Raw genomic sequence first — 23,398 nt, 5'->3', positions numbered from 1 at the left:
GCTAGGTCTAGGAGGGATGGCTCGGGACCGTTAGGATCACGGTGGTCTCTTTGCCGCCTGAAGCGCTCTTGTCGGGCGGGCGGAAGCTTCTCTAAAATCCTCTCGACATTAGAGTTTGCGTATAGTTCGTGCATACCCTTTTCTCGTTGCGCCCCCAGCATCCCTACCAGGGATTGTACCTTGATAGACAGGTCGTCTAGTGAGCGATTGTCTGTTGCTGGGGGTAGGCGGTCAATATGCCTTATCTCTTGTATTACGTAGTCCCATATGCGTCCATATCTTTGGTCGAGTGCTGCTAGAGCCGCTGTGTATGGGGTAGTAGAGGTGGCATAGGCCAGCGCTATATTGTGCGCTCGGGGCACCTTGAGGTGCTTCAATAGGATAGCATACTTGTGGCGTTCATCAGCTACATCAGCCATCATTGTCTCTAAGCACATCCGTAGCTCCGTGTACTGTGCTCTGTTCTCATGGGTGAAGTCTGGAAACGTCGGTGTGCCAATGTATGATGCCGTAGATGGCTGGCACATCGGTGAGCGTTGGAAGAGAGGCCTCCTAGGCGAGTCTCCTCTTACGCCTCTCGGTGGGCTGGTACCGGCAGGGTACCATGGCCCGCGTATCCAGGTGCTATTCCTCGGGACTGGTCGTGCGTCAATCTCACCCGTGAATTGAGTCGGGGGTCTGTAGCGCAGAGCCGCGGGGGTAGAGCCTGGGCTGTACTGGACCTCCTGGTCCTGTGGAGTACTGTGCTGCTGTCGGGCTTGACTCTCCTCCTCTCCCTCTTCTTCTTCCTCTGTCAGGTCCTCTAGATCCTGTAGTCGTCTATTTAGCCTCTCCGCAGTGTATACCGTTCCTTCCTTGTAGCTGGGTCTCACTGGGACCGGTCGGGGAAGGAGTTCGGAGGGGGGTATAGGCTCTCTCTGGTGGTCGGGCTCAGGGTCGCTTGATCGGTTAGGGGAGGGTGCCCTTGACCCGTGTCTTGACGAGGCCCTGGAACCCCGTGCGGAGGGAGGGGGTGTTGCCCTGGCGATCAGCTGCTCCATTAGCTGCGCTTGTAATCGGTCGCGCTCGGCTTCGCGCTTGGTGAGAGCGATGTCGCGCTCTGCTTCTCTTTGGGCACCGGCAGCGGCGCGCTGGGCTTCGGCGGCGGCGCGCTGGGCTTCGGCGTGGTCTCTTACCATATTCTCTTCCGTCTGAAGGCGTCTAATCTCTAGACGTATACGATCTTCGTCGCTCCGTTGCTGCGCATGGAGGCGTTCTCTTTCCATGGAAGAATGTTCGCGCTCACTAAGCGTCTGTGCTTGGAGTCGATCGCGCTCTGTTGAGGCTGCTAGGCTGGCGAGGAACGCCTGTGCCAGCATCTTGTCCGCCTCGCTGGGGGAAGACGCTGGTTGAGGTGATCCGCTCCTGGCAGTACTCGTTGGAGATGCGTTCTCCTGCGGGGAGTCCTGGAGCTCTATCTCCTGGGCGCTCTCCTCTTCTTGTACCGGGCAGAGTTCCATCTCTGGAGGGTTGTCTTTCTCCTGGAGCTCTCCGGGGACTACTTCTTCGGTCTTGGCGGGGGGTAAAGTCGTGTCAGTTCCCTCCTGGTCCCTACCGTGAGCTTGGTCAGTTACATTAGAACCCACTAGGGCCTCTATTGGCGGGGTAGCCTGGTCGATAGGGTCGGACATAATTTTACTATCTACTTTTTCCGCGTTTACCGTCTGTAGAAGGCTAGGTAGTATACTGGCAACGTAATCCTCTAAGTACTGAGGTGGCTGCCGTCTACGCTGCGGGCGATCTACTTTAGGAGGACCGTTTTGTGGAGTGTTCATCATAGGCCATTTCAATATTAATACCACTATATTAATATTACACTAGTTACCCTCCGGCTCGAAGGACCAATTGTAACTGAGGGGTACAATTCCCTGACTGTATTGATAAGTATGGTATCATTAAACCACTACCGCTTTATGTACTTTAATTACTGGCCATACAGTACACGATATATGAATATGATGAACACTTCCCACAATGAAATCGGTTCCAGTCAAAGGTATTAATCAAGTATTTAATGGAGCAAAAGGTACATAGGATACTTTACATTATTCTTTGAATGCACTTGTAAGGCAAAGGAGTATGCGTAGGCAAATCAATAACGAATGTCCATTCTCTGGTTACGCAGGAGGTAATTATACAACCTGAATCTTAGGGAATTATATCTATGGTACACTAGTAATAGCGGGAGATACTGGAAGGGGTTCCCACTGGTTGTAAGCCAGCAAGGGGGGTAGAAGATCTGTCGGTAGTAGGACGTCTGGTCAACGATGACTAGGGAGACTTCAGGTACAGAAGCCGGTGCAGTAGTCTCTTGATCCACAGACGAATACAGCTTGGTTCTCTTGTAGACTGTAGCTCTACAGTGAAGAAAGCTAGGCGGCCTCAGGCTCTCTGAGCGCCGACTCGACTTGACTCCTCTCGGGGTAAATCCAACACGTGCAGGCGTCGGCGATTATCCGCTCCATAAATCATAGGACCAAAGCAAATATATTCCAGCCGCAAAGGCTATGTAGTCGTCGGGTAGATTAATCCAGTGTACATGTCCATACGGTTCTCGCCTAGGTCTCCTCGGGTGAAAGCGCCATGCGGTCGGCCCAGCCTGGATAAGAACTCTAGCTAATACGAGAAAGCGTTGGAGATGCTGGTCACTATAGAACTTTAGCCGCACGATACACTATACACAAATAGACTATTAAAGATAGAAATATGTCGCACTCGACGGTATAGCGCCAAACTCTGACAATTCAGTTACTAATTCGCACGCGGTCTCGATGCTCTATTCTGAGGCCAAACAGGCCATACTTCACCGCACGTTGTATCGTGGGTGAGGCTTCAACTTATCGGTAACATACTAAAAGGACGAAGGGTACGGAGGTAAGGGGCTAAGGGGCTTCTACATTCACCTGCGCCGTATTTATACGCACGGTGAACAAATAGTGCCACTCTCATTTCTGTCGCCGTATCCCTGGGCAGGGCCGGGCAAGTACAGACATGTCGTGTCGGTGACTTTGAACTTGGCTCCGGGGGCCGGTCCCTGGCGCTGGTGGACCACTGTCCAATAGGAGAATGAACTATTATGGGCTGGACTAAAGGGATATTCCGTGTATATGTACAAGGAATATACAAGGGATATCAAACGATATACAAATACTATGCAATATATATCAATAAATAAATATATATATTCGGTTTAATCTGATCCTTCGTAACACCTACCATTGGTTAATTGCCCACAAATACGACTTTAAAAATACAGAACTTTTCAATAATAAAAATTATTATTATAACTTATTACGTGCGTTCTGTCTGAAATGGATTATATATTGCTGTTAGAAGAGTTATGCTCTGGCCGCCGAGGCCATTGATTGATTGAAGATTTTATTAACAGATTGCAGAATGGGTACAATACAGTACAGCTCAATACACACAATTGTTAAGGGGAGGCAGACCAGAGAAAGACTTTCGTCTTGTTTAAATCAGGGTCCCCCATTTTCAATTCATAATGACATTTATGACATACACAACATACAGATATATATATATATCATGACATTTATGACATGACATACAGATATGCAGTACTGTATACGTAGCATAGAACGCATATTTAGAGATCGTCTATATCAGTGGTTCCCAAACTTCTGTTTTATGCGGACCACTAGATTGTTATCAAGAACATTTGCGGACCACCTCGTTCCCCGACAGAAGCTCCTGCCCCTCTCTCTCTCTCTCTCTCTCACCCCCCCCCCCTCTCTCTCTCTCTCTCTCTCTCTCTCTCTCTCTCTATCTCACACACACACACACACACACACACACACACACACACACACACACACACACACACACACACACACACACACACACACACACACACACACACACTTTGAGTCAGAAACAAACATAGTATCAATGAATGAGAGTATCAATAATACACCTGAGTGAAGTCTAGAAAAAACTAATTTAAAAAGAATTAAAAAATGTTTTTTAATCGTTAATCGTGCGTTAAAGAAAATAGTGGCGTTAACAGAATTGTGCGTTAACGCGTTAATGACGCGTTAACTTTGACAGCCTTAGTTAGTACTAATGCTAGCTAACAGCAATGAGAATATGAATTAGATGCTTTGCATTGTGGGGTTAGAAGGAGTTTAAGTGACATTATCAATGGGGGCAGCCATAGCAAAGAGGTTGGAATATAGGAAGGGAGGGAACAGGTGGGACAATGAATGGGAGACGATGTCATTCACATCATTAGCGAAACTGACTTGTGCAAATAGCAATCAACTGCTTAAATATCAGGAATGTCAATTTCAAGATTGTAAAATATTTTCTCAATTTGACGTCAAAACTAACCAAATCGTTAGCCTAGCCTTGTTGTTCGTAAATAGTCAAAAAATGTGAAACACGCCACGTCAGTATGGACCCAAAATATAACAGAAATTCCTTTAAAAAAAATAGAATCTGAATGCCATTCAGAAAAGCACATAGCTCATTGCTCATAGAACATAAACATGGCAAATCTGTGGCTCGTAAGCTATTTGACGTCTCACTCGATTCCTTTCGAGTCCCTTATGTTCTTATTTCCCCAGAGCTGGTGATGGAAGTAGCCAGGGAGTTCCACAGCTCACTTCCTCCCCATGTCTGGCCGTAGTCCTTTCAGTCCACCAACAGGCAATTTTGGTTTGAGATATTTATAAGCAGAAAATGTTAACATATTTTGTTAACATCATGCTACACAGTACACACTCTAGTAGTTCTCAGTGGAGGGTAACACTCTAGTAGTTATCAGTGGAGGGTATAAAACACTCTAGTAGTTCTCAGTGGAGGGTATAAAACACTCTAGTAGTTCTCAGTGGAGGGTATAAAACACTCTAGTAGTTCTCAGTGGAGGGTATAAAACATTAGCGACAGCATTTAGAACGCTTCATGCACCCCATGTGAAATTACTCCCATTTTGTGACAAATCAGATAGGCTTCTAAAATAATGGCTCTACAAGTAGTCCCTTCTAAATCATAGTCAGACATGGGAACAGTGCACAGTATACAAGTATTACACTATTATGCCTAAATATGATTGTTTTCCAACAATGGAACCTAGTCAAAGAGCTTCCCAGGGGGGCGCTGTTTTTGGTTCAGATCAGTGGCCTGATCTGCAGTGATGTGGTACTCACTCAGTCTGGTAGAGTTGTTTTCTGCCACTCACATGACCTGTCTCTGACCCACGTGTGCCCCACAGTCACTCCCCAGATAGGATTGCCACGATGAACATTGGACAGGGACAGCGGTGACGCACTGGGTGCAGGGAGACAATAGCTTACCTCAGCCAGGCAGACATAGCAAACCTCAGTGCTATCAGACTCTCTCTAATCTCAGCCCATGGGACAGCCCTGTCCCTCCTGCTCCCACAGAGCCAGATCAGACACAACACAGGGATAGAGGATGATATGACATAACTAGGTTACAGGAAACATCCCTTCTCATTATGGCCTATCGCTGTGATGTGTTCCAGGTTGGAAAAGGAAAACAGTTGTTGCATTGTTACAGACTTTCACAAATTCTTCTTTTACATCACCGACAAGGGTTTATTGCCTGTTTTTGTTGTTGTTGTTTTTTAGATATTTACGTTAGCCCACGTTGGCATTGGCATTGGCAATAACATTAACATGGCATAATGGCATTGGCATTGGCAATAACATGTGAAACATATCTTTCATCCAAATCAATTGGCCAATAAAACACCTTGCTGCTTTGCCAAATTGGTACTCTCCTCCTGTTATTTATTTTCTAATGCATTCTGTCTCTGCTCTACTCCATAACCAAAGGAAGTTGGTTACAGATGTCTTTGCTGAAAATAAATAGTCTAAATAGTTTAGCTACATGGAAGCATGAAATTATACATCAAATCAGGCCAGAAGGCGTGAGAGCTGTGATTGGCTGTGAGACAGTCAGATGGGAACTCCTACTTATTTTCAACATGTGGTGCCAAGTACCACAGAGACTTTTCAAGGTAGCACAGTAAACTCAATACCCCTGCATGCTGGAGGCCTATCTTACAAACCTGCCACAGACAGCCATAAATCAAAACTACTACCTCCCTCTGGAGATAACATTAAAGTTACCTGTGAAAAAAGTGAAATATCAAAATAAATGTACTTTACCCATCTAAAAAAAATAAAAAACAAACAAAAAAAACATTCCTAATGTCCCAAACGGTGACTATCAATCATTGCTCCAACTTCACAACTCCTTTTGCAGGTCTTCATGACGCTGCCTCAGGACCACCTGGATAGTCAAGGATGCTCTGACAACAAGAGATGATGACTTCCCCATGTTAATAATGATCATGTTCACCAATTTATCTCTGAGATATGACATTTGAATCAAGGTTTCAAAGCTATGTGTTGTCCCTTTATGCAATCAGGAATAACAATCTGTCTTGTCTTGATACATAGCTTATTGATAATCAAATAGTACAATACATTTAACATATAAGAAAGACTGCAGCAGTGGCCTAAAGATTTAGAGGAGCCAGCTTGTGGTCAGAACGAAGGTCACCGGTTCGAATCCCAGATCAAAATGGAAACCTGGGTGGGGGAAATAAAAATAAACGCGTAATGCTCTCAACAGCTACCTGCCTTGGCCTTAAGCAAGGCACTTGAATCCCCAACTACTCCTGTGGAGCTGCTCAGCGGTCAACAACAGAGAGACTATGGTTGCACTTGACATCTCTCACATCACGTGTAGTTGCAAATCAAGGTTAAAATATAAAACTAAAACACAAAGTCCACCTATGCTATGCTAATGAGGTGTGTTGACAGAATCCGGCTATAGGGCGACAATAATGTGGTCAAGAGGCATGGTTTCTATCTTTAGCCTTTAAGCGGCGTGGTTTAGTCATTCACATGGTATGAGCAGCAATACATGAGGTCTCCTCTCACTGAGAGGCTGGGGGGGAAAGAGGTAGAGAAGGAGGAGACATCTCTATTTATACTCGCCACCTGGTGGTGTCTTGAGTGGCTCCGCCTAGAGCGCCCTCTAGTGGAAACAGTTATATATGCAGTTAGACAGTTACTAACAATCCTACATAGAACCTCTGACTTCAACAAGGTGGATTTCAGCCTGCGGTGTCTGTTGGAAAAGCATCACATTTAATAAAAGATGTGCAATATGAAGTGCTGTGTGCAGGATCAATGTATGTTCTGGCATCCACACAAGTGTCTCTAGACTTACATCACAAATAATGGCAACAAGTGAGTTACACAGGGGACTTCAAACCTGGTCCTGGAGTAATTTGCTTGAAGGACGGGTGGAGGGGGTGGAACAAATAGGTTTAGGATAGGTTTTTATTAACCTTTCTTAACCAATCAGAAAACAAGACCGTGGTCATCATGTTTGATGAACCTACGGGCACTGGGAGGGGGGGGGGCACAAGAGGGACCAATCTCTCCAAGACATAGCCTAATGTAGGCCTAGGCATAATGCAGAATTACTTAAAATAATGTTACAACTTACAAGACTGGTATCTTACAGTATTGAAGTTATACTCACAAGTGGGACTGGGACATGTGTAACGGTTGTGACAACGTCACCTAAAACTTCGATGCCCCGAGTGGGAGTCGAACCCCGGTCTCCCACGTCGCAGGCAACAACACAGACCGCTATACCAAGAGGTGAATTCACTTCTACGTAATGGGTTTATGCGTCTTTTGAGGATGTGAGAGTGAGTTTAACCCATAGCACCGCTACTCACCCCAGCCCTTCTTGACTGCGCTTCACGATACCATCCGTTACACTCACCCTCTCAAACTCACTCCACTCCACCCAAGGCATCCGGGTCAATCGGCACCATTGTAACGGTTGTGACAACGTCACCTAAAACTTCGATGCCCCGAGTGGGAGTCTAACCCCGGTCTCCCACGTTGCAGGCAACAACACAGACCGCTATACCAAGAGGTGAATTAACTTCTAAGTAATGGGTTTATGCGTCTTTTGAGGATGTGAGAGTGAGTTTAACCCATAGCACCGCTACTCACCCCAGCCCTTCTTGACTGCGCTTCAAGATACCATCCGTTACACTTGTACCAGTATGTAACAGAACACGAGTCGGTAGTCTGCAGCAGACCACTGGAGTAAACGTAGGCATAGATCCCTCATCCAGACACTGTACTTGATACACTTAGGCACCACCATGTGGCGATATTGTATAAAGCAGAAATTAATCAGGTTACTCTGGGATGTAATGTAAAGCGACTGTCTACAATGTTTCCCCCCTCAAAATACATTTCGATTTCCAGTTATGCTATTTCTGTAACATTTTATTACCACACTACACCCAATTTAACTTGTGTCACTCACTATCTAGCATTACATGAATACATGTTGATTGTTTGTTCGATTTAATGATAGTGCGTAGAGTATAATACTGGTCGTTGAATATAACGTAACATTACTATGGTTTATCAATATTTCCTCCTAAAACTGAGCTCATCTAGATTCAAACAGTGAACCCATAATTGAAGCGCGTCGTATATTCTAGATTGCGATGAGTATTGTCCTTGTCAGCGCCCCGTAGTGACGTAGTCTCGCTCCCTCCCTCCCTCAACAGTGTTGTAGCTAAAGATGGCTGAAGCACCTCCATGGCCCAGCCGGTTCTTCTGTCACAGATGTTCAGCAGAGATCAGCCCCCGTCTCCCTGTAAGTAACCTGGACAGCATGTAAGGAAGGACTGAGGCCGTTTGATGAATGGGACATTTTATAAATGATTGTGGGAGACGCGTGTAGCATAGTAGCTAACTGTTAGCCAGCTACGAGTGTAGTCTGGTTTGAATGCTATCGCTAGCTAACGTTAGCTGCCTAGCTTACATTACAGCTACTAACGTTAGCCTAGCTGGCCCACGAGTATATATACAACCTGCATAGCCTTGACACCTAAACTTGACGTTAAAGGTTGCGTTGATTCCACATCCTAGCAGTGAACAAGTTGATGTTATATAAGCTACTGCATATGAGGTGTCAAACAATAACGTCAACGTTAGCTATGCTGTGCAATTAATGAACGAGATGATCATGAGACCAACTACAGCTCCACATCAGTTCAGGCACACCGGCATTGAACTTGCATTGTTGATACATGTTTCATGAGCCATTGCAACAGCTGGACACATGAGTGCCATAGCAGGTTTCAGTGTAACGTTATGGTAGTCTGTGCTGAATGATCCTACACTAAGCAACAACAATGCCACTGTGTATTCTTCCTTGCTTTTCCATTCAGTAAAGTCACACCAGTAAGCATGCCTGTCACAAGCTAGAATGATCTGTCATAGAACAGTAAAGGTGCCCCTCAACAATGAAAAAGATCAGCCATAGGTTTCCCCCAGTTTGTTGGTAGTAACGTGCCATTATGGATTTACACCTGATAGAATTAGGATCCACATGAGTAAAAACGCAATGTGTTATGTTATGTTATGTGTGGTCATTCGGTGAATAATAACCAAGGCCTGGTAATGGGGGGGGGGGGGGGGTGGTAAAAAAAATAGCAATGCAACTTTGATTAAAATCTTGACTATGGTAGACGGCTGCAGGCAATGTATTTTATTTTTGATTAGAATGAAAGGTGTTCCATCTCACCTCCTCCACAAGCTGTGCAGAATTTCACACATGAGAGAAAATCTTTCATTATATTCAACCAGAGCAAGACTGAAGCATTAACATCTGTTAAAATATTAATGTTATTATTTTATTTAGGCTATAGACCTATATTAAGGTTGTTATTTTATTTAGGCTATAGGCCTATATTTTTCACTGTCAACACGTGTTGCAATTATGTAGGCCTACATTGATTAATATAAGATATTCCTTTATTGATCCATTTGGGGAAATTCAGGCAGCATGGGGGAGGGGAGGTACAGGTACATGTGATAGTAGAAGACATGATACAGGTCATGAATTATAGTACAGTGGAAATATATAGAATATCAATATTGATATATTCAGAAGTTTTGTTTTTGGCAGTATTCATAACCCTAATAATAGCAGGGCTACTGCATTGTTTTCAATGGACCTATCTCAAATCCCGCCCTCTCTTCTTGATTCTCCAATCACAACTGTTGCTTTCCTCGGACATCCTCTGACTTGTCTGAGGAAAGCAACGGTTGTGATTGGAGGATCAAGAAAAGAGGGCTGAGTTTGAGATGGGTCAATTGTCTGGAATTTTGTTTGCAGGACTACACATGTCCCAGATGTGAGTCAGGATTCATAGAGGAACTGCTGGAAGAGAGAAGGTGTGTGCCTAAAAGTCTAGTCTTGACTTATTACCCAATGGTTCCTTTGCAACTGTATGTTATTACACAAATTGATAAATTCACTAAGCGTCTGTCAACCTATGACTTTGAGTGATGAAATCATCCATTACAATGCTAAATGTTCAGGCCTAACTTCCAAATTCTTTGTGCCGTTGTTCAGTGCTGACAATAGCTCCATGACGTCCACCATCTCCAGCGGGGAGCAGAACCAGCAGCCGTTTGAGGTTTGTGAAGTCTTCACACTGACGTCTAATTAACCACAGACCTCTTATCCTGCTCAACAATCTTTAGATAATGCTGTTGTCAGTATTTCCCCCAAACGTCTCAGTTGACGTTATTGTCGATAGGGGGTTTCCCAATAGTTCAAGGTCCTCTTCATGATCCGTAACATATTTCACAAACGTTTGGTTTGGTCTTGGTTTCTGCATTCACACAATCATCATCTATAGCAGAAATTACTTTATGTTTGTAACTACATTTACATAGTGTATAAATATTTGTGGAAGAATTGACGGGTCATTGGGGTGAAATTGTATCCCGACAATTGACTGTAAACAGTTGTGGTCAGCAGAGAAAAAAAGTATAAATAAACACAGTATTCCGCTACTTTTCCACCATTGAGACACCTTTTATCTTAATCTTTTCCTCTGACACAGAATGTGGACCAGCACTTATTTACATTCCCTTCGGGCTACGGCCAGTTTGCCCTGGGTGTCTTCGACGACAGCTTTGACTTCGGGGCTGGGCTGGGAACTGAGGACAACCGAGAGGCCGAGAACCGGCACGAAAGGGAGATGGCATCGCGGCAGCGGTACGGCGCCAGGCAACCCCGGGGTCGCCATGGTACCCGACGGCAGGCGGGGAGGCTCGAGGGAGTGCCCACTTTAGAGGGGTGAGTAGCAGAGTTAGTCACTTGTGGGACATTTATGCGTTCCCTCGCCCTTGATTAATTTAAAATATATATATCACTAATTCCTAGTCGTCAGTAGTCTTTCTTCCCCCGGGGTCATTTTATGGCCCATCATTTGTGCAAATGTAGTAGAGTAGTTTCATTTATCATTTTATGTTTCTATACTGTGTGCTCTCTTAAAACTTTCAGGATTATCCAACAACTAGTGAATGGAATAATTGCCCCTACCGCCATGCCAAATATTGGTGTTGGGCCCTGGTGAGTATCTGGAAAACTCTAAGAATAATGTGTGTGAGGGGGGGGGGGGGGGACAGTTTGGAAAATATGATGCATGTAATCACTCCCTCAACTTTTAATCTAATGTTAAGTTATCTTTCTCAAAGGGGCGTTCTTCACTCAAACCCTATGGATTATGCCTGGGGTGCTAATGGACTAGATGCAATTATAACACAGGTATATATTTCTTTATGTAATCTTAAACTGTTGTTCAAAATGTTGAAAACCCAGCGAGTAGTGTATCCTAGTAGATTGATTTGCTTTCAGTAATTTACTTTGAATTCTACACATATTTCATGAATTGTATGGGAATATAATAAAATAATACTAATTTGACTTTTTTTGTTACCTCCCCTAGTTATTAAACCAGTTTGAGAACACAGGACCACCTCCTGCTGACAGAGATAAAATCAAAAGCCTCCCTACAGTACAAGTCACACCGGAGCATGTTGGTAAGTAGCCCCACTGTGACAGCGGCTCACAGGCTGTAGATGGAGTGAAAGGATCACAAGAGGTTTCTGCTGAAATATTTTGTGTCACTCGACAGGATCGGTGGCTTCTCTCCGTGACTGTTGGAACAAATTCACATTTTTAACACGTTCTCTATCTTTCAGCCTCAGGTCTAGAATGTCCAGTGTGTAAAGAAGATTACAGTGCTGGAGAAAACGTTAGGCAGCTTCCGTGCAATCACATGTTTCACCATGACTGCATAGTACCCTGGCTGGAACAGGTAGGAGACGTCTCTCCCCTCAGGATCTCGTGTACTTGCTTTTAACCATGCGGACGAGTAGACAAGCTTCTGCGTTGTAAATGGCATTGTTTACATACTTGAGGATGGACAAGTCTATTCACTATGGGGCAGATCAAGGTGGAATCCTCTCTGGCCGACACGCATTGAATTATATAGAAGAAGAACATATTCCTCCTTGTGAACTATCCACTATATGGATTTTCATTGTAAACAACATAAAACATGGCGATATTCAAGGAGATTCTGAGATGTTGAGATCACAGCAGAAAAAGGTCTCGGACCTTTTTACATTTGGCTTTCCATGTGGAGTTTTAGTGTTTAGCCCGTCACATCCACACTGCCCCCACCGTTGACACGCTTTGTTGCATCTTGTGGACGTGTAGCGTTAATTCCTGAGGACGTGCGCAAAGTACACTCCAAACGAACTTCACAGGATATGTGGCTCTGATCTCTTGCAAACGCATTATGTAAAAGCAAGTATACCTTAAGAGACCATGCACTCTCACCCTCCCATCCCCTTTTCCAAAGGAAGGATACAATGAAACAATGAACAATGGTTACATTTAGAATACATTTTCTGCAATGATGACACAGGAACGGCTTGTTGCTAGGTTTGGGTATCGCATAAAGATCACGTCTGCACCTTTACCTTGAATTCAATCCAAAACAATACTTTCTTGCTACCTATTTTCATTAAAAGCTTATTGTATGATGTGTAGCATTCATAATGTAATAACTGTGCATAATGTAATACAAATATGTAATAAAAACCCATAATGTAAACTATTGATTAGCTGGTCAACTGATATGCCAAAGCAGATGTCTGAATTCCAGCCTTGACTATTGCACAATGAAAGTTGTACTTTTCTACTCCAACATACACACCATTTATATTGTGTGTTTGGTGGTCTGTCTGTTTTTTAATAAGATATCTTGAAAAGAAATAGCTGGATTGCCATGAAATTCTATGTGCTCATTCGTGATCCAAAAAGAAGAAAGCTATTGATGGTGGTGATCATGACCTTTCCTTTAGCGTACCATCAGGCCTAATGTTCACATTAGAATATCATCTGACCTGTTGTCCAGTCACACAATTTGCTGTGCACATTCATGACCCTTAGAAGAAGAAAACAATGGGTTTATTGGTGACCCCATGACCTTTCCTCTACTGCCACCATCAGGCCAAACGGAGAACAAACTGGATTGCCATTAAATGTGCTGTACACATTCATTCACATGTCTACTAGTGTTGTCAAAAATATCGATTTTTCGATACATATAGATATTTAAAACAGTTTCAATGCTCATTTCCCGCAATATTGATACTTTCTGCACTATCGATACCAGCTGGCGTTCTCGCTGTCTTCTCTCCTAAAGCAAGTTGTTGACACACGCACACACATGCTGCTGGGGCATTGCCCCTCCCCCCACCCCTCATGGACCTGTCTTGTCAACACAAATCCCCTCATTCGCTCCAAGTGCAGAGCCTCGACAGCTCTTCTTTCAACATCACTGAAGCATTCAACAAAATGGCCCAGTAAACGATTAACTTTAGTTTAATTTTAATACATGAGGTGTTGTCTAACGTTATCTAGCTGGCTATCTACTGTTGATGGCTATTATATCAACGGCTGATAACATCATTGGCGTTCGTTGTTGCAGGCTTGCAGCTGTTGGCTAGCATTGGCTAGCTAGCTACTAGCTAGCTAATACTGGCTGGCTGGCTACCTTTTATTCGCAATGGAATGCCTAGCTAACTAACTGTACAAATCGATGTGATTGGCTGAGACCCTATTTTGTACAGTTGGCTGGATTGGCGGTGGCCAGCTGGCTAGCTGGCAGTTCGTAGTGCAGTAGCTGGCTGTTTATCACTTTAAACAAAATGTCACTTTAACACTTTGGTCGCCAGGCTTATATTCTTAATATACCATCCTCCGCCAGCTCTATTTGTCTATGGGGATGTTTACCTTCTTTGCAGGGCTATAACTTTTTAAATTGTATTGCTAAATTGACATTACTATGGCCCATTCAACGTCAAGTATCTATTGTTCAGGGTGTAGCAACGTTATACTTTTTCATTCACATTCATACTAAAATACGGTCTAAAGTATAAGTATGTTTTTATCGTTTTCTGCAGCTTTCTCCAGAACGTGATTTATAGCCCCAAATGCATTATATTGATGATCAAATACAGTTTGATAGGAATCTGCGCGAGATAAAAAATTTCAAATGGACGTGCTTCTAGAAGTTACTACTGATCATCTGATGTTGACCGGATGGGGGGGGGGGGGGTCGTTTATAATTCCGTGGCCAACGTTCATCTAGTGTGGGTGATATGATCATTAGAGCAGTTGGTATCGAACACGTTAAAAAATAACGCTGAATCTTACCGTAGCTTCCTCATAGCGTTGGGCGATGAGCGTGGAACAGAAATATTCCTATTATGGGATGTAGAAATATGCGATCCATTTCCAGGTTGTATAATAGTATATACGTCCAAATCATGTTGTTTATCGAGTTATTGGTAACGGATTGCTATCCGTTGTGTCTAGCTCGAGTTCTGGGACTATTACAGAGTGATCGGACCGAATTGAAATGAGCACCAGCTTCCATTTCCTGTTTCCGCTCTGGGCGATCCGCCGATCGGCCACCAGATGGCGCTCTTGAACCGTTGGAGAGTTGAGAGGGGCTCAACAGTAGATCTCAAGTCTCCGGGGGAGAAATATGATTTCGATCACAGATTTTTGAAATATTGATATCAAAGACGTGGTACGGCGTCTTTGGCAGAATGAGCATGGCGGGGAAAGACGTGCTACGGCGTTTTTGGCGACCATAGTGTTAAATAATGGAAAAGTCACTTTAAAGGAAGGAGGTACTGTATAGTATAGTGTAGATACATTAAGTGTTAACATTTTATATTGTATAGTAGTGTACATAGGAACCAATTTCTCAGGAACTTGGCATGTCTTTTTTGTATCATGCATATCTTGTGTCTTACCTATTCTTTTTTTCTATGCCTATTTTTATTATTATATTTTGCACAATCAATGCGGGCATGACCACCCGCATTTCACTGTATGCCCTGGTATGTATGTGACAAATAAACCTCTTGATTCTTGATACTGTTGTATTGTGGGTTAAGGCTGGCTACCAGTTCGTAGTGCAGTAGCTGGCTAGCTGGCTGTTGTATTGTGAATTAAAAGGTAGCCGGCTGGCTGGCTAGCAGTTCGTAGTGCAGTAGTTGGCTAGATGGCTGTTGTGGCTGTTGTATTGTGAATTAAAAGGTAGCCGGCTGGCTGGCTTGCAGTTCGTAGTGCAGTGGCTGGCTAGATGGCTGTTGTTAAAGGTAGCCAGCTGGCTGGCTGGCAATTCGTGGTGCAGTAGTTGGCTAGATAGCTGGCTAACGTTGGCCAATATAGCTGTAACTGAACGCCAATGATGCTAGCCTTATGTGGTCTTATGAGTTTCAGTTCATAGGAAAATACTTTGACTATAATGGTCAGAAGTCAAATAATAAATAAAAAAAACGATGGGCATACCAATTTACTAACTGTAACATTACATAGTAATGATTACTAACACAGTAGTGTGTTGAACTTTACACTTTAACTATTTATCCCCATTTTTTTTGTTTTTGTTTAAAGGAACACACCAACTTTTTGGGAAATTTGCTTATTTGCCATCTACCCTGGAGTTAGACAAGTGGATACATACCCTTTTCTTCTCTGTGCATGCATTAGGCTTAGGGAACGGCTGCACCATTAGGCTAGCTTGCTTAGCGTCATTCACTGGAAGTAGCTGTGCCAGTGTAGCCTACTGTAGTTCCCAATGCACACGGTGGGCGACCGATGTCGCCTGGCGATGCGATCGTCTGTCGCTCAGCGACAATCGCTTGGCACCCCACACCAGAGCCAACCGTTTTAATCGGCCTTCCTTTTCTAAGCATTTCCGGTGATAGAAGTGATTGGGTAAAGGTTGCGGGAGGCCCAGATGTACTCACGGTAGAAAGCTTGCGTGGATCCCATAATAGGTTCATTTAATACACAGTTTTTAAATATCACGCGAAACGTTCCGGGTCGCCCGCCGACCTTTTCCCCTCGTTTTCGATGATGGAAGTGATTTAGTAAAAGCTTCGGCACGCCGAGAGGCACCCGTGGATTTAATTTTCGCAAGGATCGGGGCAATATTCGGCCCGTGGGAGCCGTGGGAAAACCGGCATGCCCCAACTTTCCCCAAAGCAATTCCACATAATAACGTCAGCATCAAACATATACAGAACACATTATATAGCTTACATACATACTAAAAATAATGCCAACATTAAACCGGTCCGTCCGTGGCCGTCAGATATACTCATTGGTTGCGCGTATAATGTAGGATAGGCCGGTCTATTGAGAGAGATAGACCAGTCTATCGTGAGAGATAGAGATAGACCGGTCTATCAAGAGAGATGGACCGGTCTATAATATATATATAGAGAGAGAGCACAATTGACTGCCTTAAATTAGCACACACATCCCATCTCCAACGTTATTTATTTAAATTGTTCCTGTTAATTAATAATTAACATAAATAGCATGGTAATAATACGTAGGTTATTGATAAATGAATGTATTGATAAATTCATTTATATTACAAATGATACACCAGTAGAAGTCATGTTAATTTCCTCATTGTCCCTGCTGTGTCGCCTGCCGTCGCCTAAAAAATTTGGATTGAGGCGATTTTTTGCGAGGCGATACAATTCTGTCGGTCGCCTGGCAAAAATCGCCCGCCGTGTGCGTTGGACTCAACAGTCAGGAAATATACTCCAAATACAACTCCAAAACGTTCCTGTAAACATGTTGTGACCTGTGTGTATTTACCATGTGAAAAAAATGTATAAATAATAATTAGACATTTTCGTTTTTCATCACCTCAAAAGCCCCATTTTTTTAAAGGCAACAGGGCTTTTGCGGTGATGAAATCACTGTCCAGGCACCAGTGCTTTGGCAAAAACGTTTTCAGAGTATATATATATATATCTTTATTCTTTTTTTTCTCTCAACCCTCTCTCACTCAGTCTTTCTTTCGGCATCCACTGCTCTGACTTACAGCTTGGAAAAATATTGTATAAGGAGTATCAATGAGAGCAGCCTGTCAAAAAAAATAGTGCCGTTAAAAGAATTGAGTGTTAACTTGTTAATAACGCAATAACTTTGACAGCCTTAGTTTTTTCATATATATACATGTTATACATGTACATTACAATCCACTTCCCTCCTCCTCCTTTGCACTCTGGTTAGATGTTGTACTCTGTACAATAAACCTGAATCTAATATATCAGTTGACCAGCTAATCAATAGTTTATCAATCATTTATAACACTTGAAATGCAAACGTTTGCTGTAGAGGAGCCAAAGCTATATATTTAGTTTATTGTGTTAAATTATATGAATGTTTATTTTTATAACCTTACATTGAAACAGCATTAGGAATATTGATTGGATTTAGATAGTCATTGAACCGTCTTATTTGTCATAATAGAACATTCTAGAACATTTGTGATGTCACAGTATGATATTATAATCAAACATTCTAGAACATTTGTGATGTCACAGTATGATGTCACAATCAAACATTCTAGAACATTTGTTATGTCACAGTATGATGTCATAACCAAACATTCTAGAACATTTGTGTATCTATATATAGGATTTTAGTATATTACATTATGCGTCAAGTTATTCATAAATAATGTGGTACTCGGTTTATAATGGGATAACATGCATATAATGTAATTTATTACATTATGTCCAAAAGGTTATTACATTGTGTGTTCAAGATGTGTATTACATTATGCATAGTTATTACATTATGAGTTGCTACATGATGCAATGACCTTCATTTCTTGAATTATGTTTACAAATTTTGTCAATTTAATTTCTACAAGTAAAATAAATGACATTTCATCATCATCATTTTATTTATTCGTACATGGAATTAATGTACAAATGGATTAATGGATAATGTATGAATGGATTAATGGAATTAACATTTGACCAATGTAGTAAAACAAGCGTTTGCTGCTATAATATACAACATGCATGAAGTTAGCATTATCAGTGCTCATGCTCAGCTGTTAGTTACCATAACCAACTATATGTAGGGTCAGTGGAGCGAACTATTAAGCTAATTAATTAGCCAGAGTCATCAGTCATGGATTGTGGTGGTGTATGGCTGAGACGATGAGGTTGTTGTGGATGGTGGTGTAGAAGGCTGTGGAGGATGAGGTTGTTGTTGATGGTGGTGTAGAAGGCTGTGGAGGATGAGGTTGTTGTTGATGGTGGTGTAGAAGGCTGTGGAGGATGAGGTTGTTGTGGATGGTGGTGTAGAAGGCTGTGGAGGATGAGGTTGTTGTTGATGGTGGTGTAGAAGGCTGTGGAGGATGAGGTTGTTGTGGATGGTGGTGTAGAAGGCTGTGGAGGATGTTGATGGTGGTGTAGAAGGCTGGGAGGATGAGGTTGATGGTGGTGTAGAAGGCTGGGAGGATGAGGTTGATGGTGGTGTAGAAGGCTGGGAGGATGAGGTTGATGGTGGTGTAGAAGGCTGTGGAGGATGAGGTTGTTGATGGTGGTGTAGAAGGCTTGGAGGATGAGGTTGATGGTGGTGTAGAAGGCTGGGAGGATGAGGTTGTTGTGGATGGTGTAGATTAACACTTTGCCCGCCGCCGGGCAGTTTGCCCATCTCATACCCCTCTCTGCCAGCACTATAACCCTATGGAGATTAGGGCTGGGCAATATGGAAAAAAATCATATCGCGATAACGATATGATAATGTTATCATATTTCTCTATATCGATAATTATCGAATTGTTATAAAAGTATAAAAACAAATATTTTTTATTTAATTTTTTTTAACAACATAATGTATGTTTATTTTGCAGCAATTCTTTGTCATTGCCGCCATCTTTAGTGTTACATCCCCTCACACTCCAGTTCTCAGGCTGCAGCTTGTTTAAAAGCGAAAGTAAACCGGCTTCTCTGCTGGCTGTGGCTCCAGGGGAGTTGGAACAGTTCTGGCTCTGCTCGTTTATTTTCGATCTTTTGGCGCTTTTTTGGTGGACAAACCACCGCACATGTGCACCGTGACTCGTGACTGGAGTCTAGTTCTGCTAGCACACATAGCCTACTGTGTACAGACGGTTTCAAACTGTATTTTAAATTAGAAAGCAAACAAAATAAATGTACAAGAGAGAAATAAATCTCAATTTGGTCAGTATTGTCATTTGGACAAGCAAAGCCATTACTTTAAGTTGCAGGCAAGAAAGACCAGTCTTTTTTAATATATATATATATATATATATATATATATATATATATATATATATAAAAAAAAAAACGATTTTTTTTTAATTTCGATATTCGATATCGATTATTAAAATATATCGCGATATTTATCATTATCGTTATATCGCCCAGCCCTAATGGAGATGTTTACCTTCTTTGCAGGGCTATAACTTTTAAAATTGTATTGCTATATTGACATTACTATGGCCCATTCAACATCGATTATCTATCGTTCAGGATGTGGGAACGTTATACTTTTTTATTCATACATTGTTGTGTTAATACCTTCTAGAATATAAGTATGTTTTTATCGTTTTCTGCAGTAATTCCTAGAATGTGAGTTATAGGCCTAAACGCATATATAGATTATCGATTGCCGTTTCTTCCCTATACACGCTATATTAAGAAAAGATCAACTGTATATGATCGGTATACGCTATGCTTCATCATGCGTGAAGGAAAGGGGGGGGGGGGGTCGTTTATAATTCCCCGATCATCAGTAAATGCTTTATGTAGGTTGGGTGATATATTGATCAGATCGGTTTGCTCACAAGGAAACTCACAATCGGGTTGAAAATAACGCTATATTCCTCTTACCGTGGGTCAAAGAGACTGGCGGTGAAAGATCCCAATTACACGACGCAGATCGCCTAGGTCCATTTGTATGTCGCAATAAATGCCGAAATCATATCGATTATTACGTTTAGAAAGCGATCCATTATGTACATTGTGTCTGTCGGGAGTCCCACGACGATATGTGACGGCCGGGTGATTTTCGATCGACGCACATCGGCCACATCCTGTAGGCGAGTGTAACTTGCCCGACCATCCACCAGGCGGCGGTATTGAGCCGTTGTTGTCGTCACCTATAGGGTCCAGCTGCAACGTCGCAGGTGTATATATGAATTATGAATGCCATGGCGAAAAATAACGCTGTACAGCAAGGTCTGGCGCTCAACGCATGGCGGCCAATAACGCTGTAAAGCGTTTCCGGCGCTGGATGTGTTAAGGTGTGGGTTGTTGTGGATGGTGGTGTAGATTTGTAGAAGGCTGGGAGGATGAGGTTGTTGTGGATGGTGTAGAAGGTGTGGATTGTTGTGGATGGTGTAGATTAAGGTGTGGGTTGTTGTGGATGGTGGTGTAGATTTGTAGAAGGCTGGGAGGATGAGGTTGTTGTGGATGGTGTAGAAGGTGTGGATTGTTGTCGATTGTGTAGATTAAGGTGTGGGTTGTTGTGGATGGTGTAGAAGGCGTGGATTGTTGTGGATGGTGTAGATTAAGGTGTGGGTTGTTGTGGATGGTGGTGTAGAAGGCTGTGAGGATGTGGTCAAAACACTTTTTGTTGCCTTTCCCCCCCCCACTTGCAGTCCAGCACAGTGCTGCTGTATACTAGTAAGTGCTTAGGTTTGAGGTGTTGACAGACTAGGTGTTCTCGTTACAAACACTGCATTCTGCGCTATTGCTGGGATTATTATTTGATGTACAGTATCAGACCGTTTCTGCAGCATGTGAGTGCAGCCAGAGTGAGTGGAATAGGACAGTTTGTTTTTCCTGCCTGTGGCAAGTAGCTACCTAGAGAGTCAATCATTTCAGAATCGGTTGTGTGATTGGATGAAAGTTGACTTGAGATTAACCATTGAAGTAATTAACTTTTGGCATCAGTAGTCTCAGTCTGTAGCACCAGTGTGACTATCGGTCCCCTCCCTAATCGTTACTGCTCTGTTTCTTTCCAGCATGACACGTGTCCAGTGTGCAGGAAAAGCTTGAGTGGACAGAACACAGCCATGAACCCTCCAGATTTATCAGGGATGAACTTTACCTCCTCCTCTTCCTCTTCCTCCTCCTCCACCCCTCCATCTTCGAGCTCAACCAGCAATGAGAACTCTGCGGATAACTCCTAAAAATTAATAAAATACATAAATAAACATTCCTCCATCTCACCCCATGAGCCGTCTGTCTCTCCTGGGCCAATGCTGTGTGTTAAGAGCGGTGGGCCCCTAGCCTCTCCCCTGATGCCCGGGAGGGGAACTGAGAGCAACCGTTTCCTCACCAGGAGGCGCTCACGCCGGACACAGCAGGAGTGAAGTGAAAAGTAAGGAAGGAGGATCCTGTGGCTCCTATACGCCTTCAGGAATCTGGTCTCTGGGAAGGACGGAGGCCTGGATTGGGCCTCCTGTTTGGGAGGAAGTGGAGAAGAATGGAAACATCAGGAGGCTCCGTCTGCCTGATCCACCTCATACAACAACAACAGGAAATTAAGGAATCCAAAGTTGGAAGGCCTGTGACTACAACACGTAGTTGCTGTTTTTTTTTGTTTTGTTTTTTAATTATTCTTCCAGAGTTGTATGATTTATAAAAAAGAAATACTTCAGCTAGTGAAGGGAAAAAGTATGTGTACATATAATATTTTTTTTTTTTTTAAAGTAGCATCCGTATCAGTACAGGTAAAATGACTCTTAAAGTGCATCAGACAAGAGTAAATTGAAGGTATACTTTATAATTTTTCCATCATTTTGATGGACATTTGAAATATTTTGTTTTCTGAACTCTGAAATATCCTATATAATGATTAATTATATAATAGAAATGTCTACCAGTTGGTCTCAGATTGTCTGACATTGCACAGGTACCAATTGTTTGCACTTGGGGTGATGAGGGGGAAAAAATGCGGTGATTTTTGTGCAATTTTGGTAAATGATGTGGATGCTCACATTACAGAATCGACAACGAAAGGGATTTTTCATTATTTTATCTGCTCGCCTAAATTTGAATAAGCTTTTCATATTATTATTATTGTTATACATTATCAGAATGTTTCAGTGCATTTGGCTTTTTAACTTAAGTAATTTTATTTTCCATTCTAAAATTGACAATAGAAAATATTTTGCTTTGCAGTAAGATGTACAAAAACATGTACTGATGTTACAATAAAGTTTTTTGGGTGCTACCACTCAAGGCAAGCCATTCTCACTATGTTGGAAGTTTGCCTATTCAGAGACCTAATTCCTAATCAAAATATGGGGGGGGGGGGGGGGTACTGAATGATTACTAAATATGGTATGTAGTTTGAATCTTAATGAGTTATGTTTGTATTATAACATTGGAGTAAATTATGACATGTATTTGAGAGTGAGATTTGAAATTTTTTCACAAGTCATACCCTTAAATCAGTCTTTGTATTGATGGACATGAAACCCATGATATGCCACCCATTTTAAGAATTCATGTATGTTCTGCCTGTGTGCCCCAGGACAGTTAAGTCAGTATTTGTGAACATGTACCACTCTTCTAAAGCTATAAATCGGAGATAACTCCAATCGGTGATGTAATGGGCCTCTTGACTCTTAGGAGACCATAGAATGTTTGAGCTCTTACACCCAAATGATTAAAATTACAATCTAGCATTGCTAGAGTATAAAGCTCATTTGGATGCATGACCTCACAAATATTGTATGCCGTCATAAAGTCCGAGGCCCATTCAAAGTCTATGGAGCAGCCCCAGATTTGTACATCCCAGTCACGTCACCAATCGGTGGTGTTCCCCATTAAAGATGCCAAACTTTTTACAACATCTGAAATTCCAGGACATTATGGTGCATTCAGTCAGTCCTTGTCAAATCATAAAGTCGTACATTTATCATGTGACCAAGTGGTATATACGTAACGATGGCGTTCGGGTGCACTGGTTAGGTCAGAAAAATCAGGACCAATCAGATCCAACATTTTGTTGCATGCGATTTGATAAAATGTTAGGGATCCCAATATGTTATAAATACATCATGTTTTTGATAATGTCT

The 23,398-nt window shown here is 42.6% G+C and overlaps 1 protein-coding gene across 1 annotated transcript; it reads left to right on the top strand.

The window, feature by feature from the left end:
- Window positions 1-8,642: 8,642 nt before the first annotated feature.
- LOC311222807 (E3 ubiquitin-protein ligase RNF126-like) lies at window positions 8,643-22,619 on the top strand. Its single transcript, XM_084307434.1, has 9 exons — window positions 8,643-8,730; window positions 10,258-10,316; window positions 10,498-10,561; window positions 10,994-11,229; window positions 11,437-11,505; window positions 11,631-11,700; window positions 11,882-11,975; window positions 12,138-12,253; window positions 21,335-22,619. Exons 1-9 carry the CDS (start codon window positions 8,656-8,658, stop codon window positions 21,500-21,502), a joined length of 951 nt encoding a protein of 316 aa, XP_084163560.1. The 5' UTR covers window positions 8,643-8,655; the 3' UTR covers window positions 21,503-22,619.
- Window positions 22,620-23,398: the final 779 nt, after the last annotated feature.

Source organism: Notolepis coatsorum (genome assembly GCF_963971535.1).
Source record: "Notolepis coatsorum genome assembly, chromosome: 2".
Lineage (NCBI taxonomy): Eukaryota > Metazoa > Chordata > Actinopteri > Aulopiformes > Paralepididae > Notolepis > Notolepis coatsorum.
This window is presented reverse-complemented; position numbering and strand designations above follow the sequence as displayed.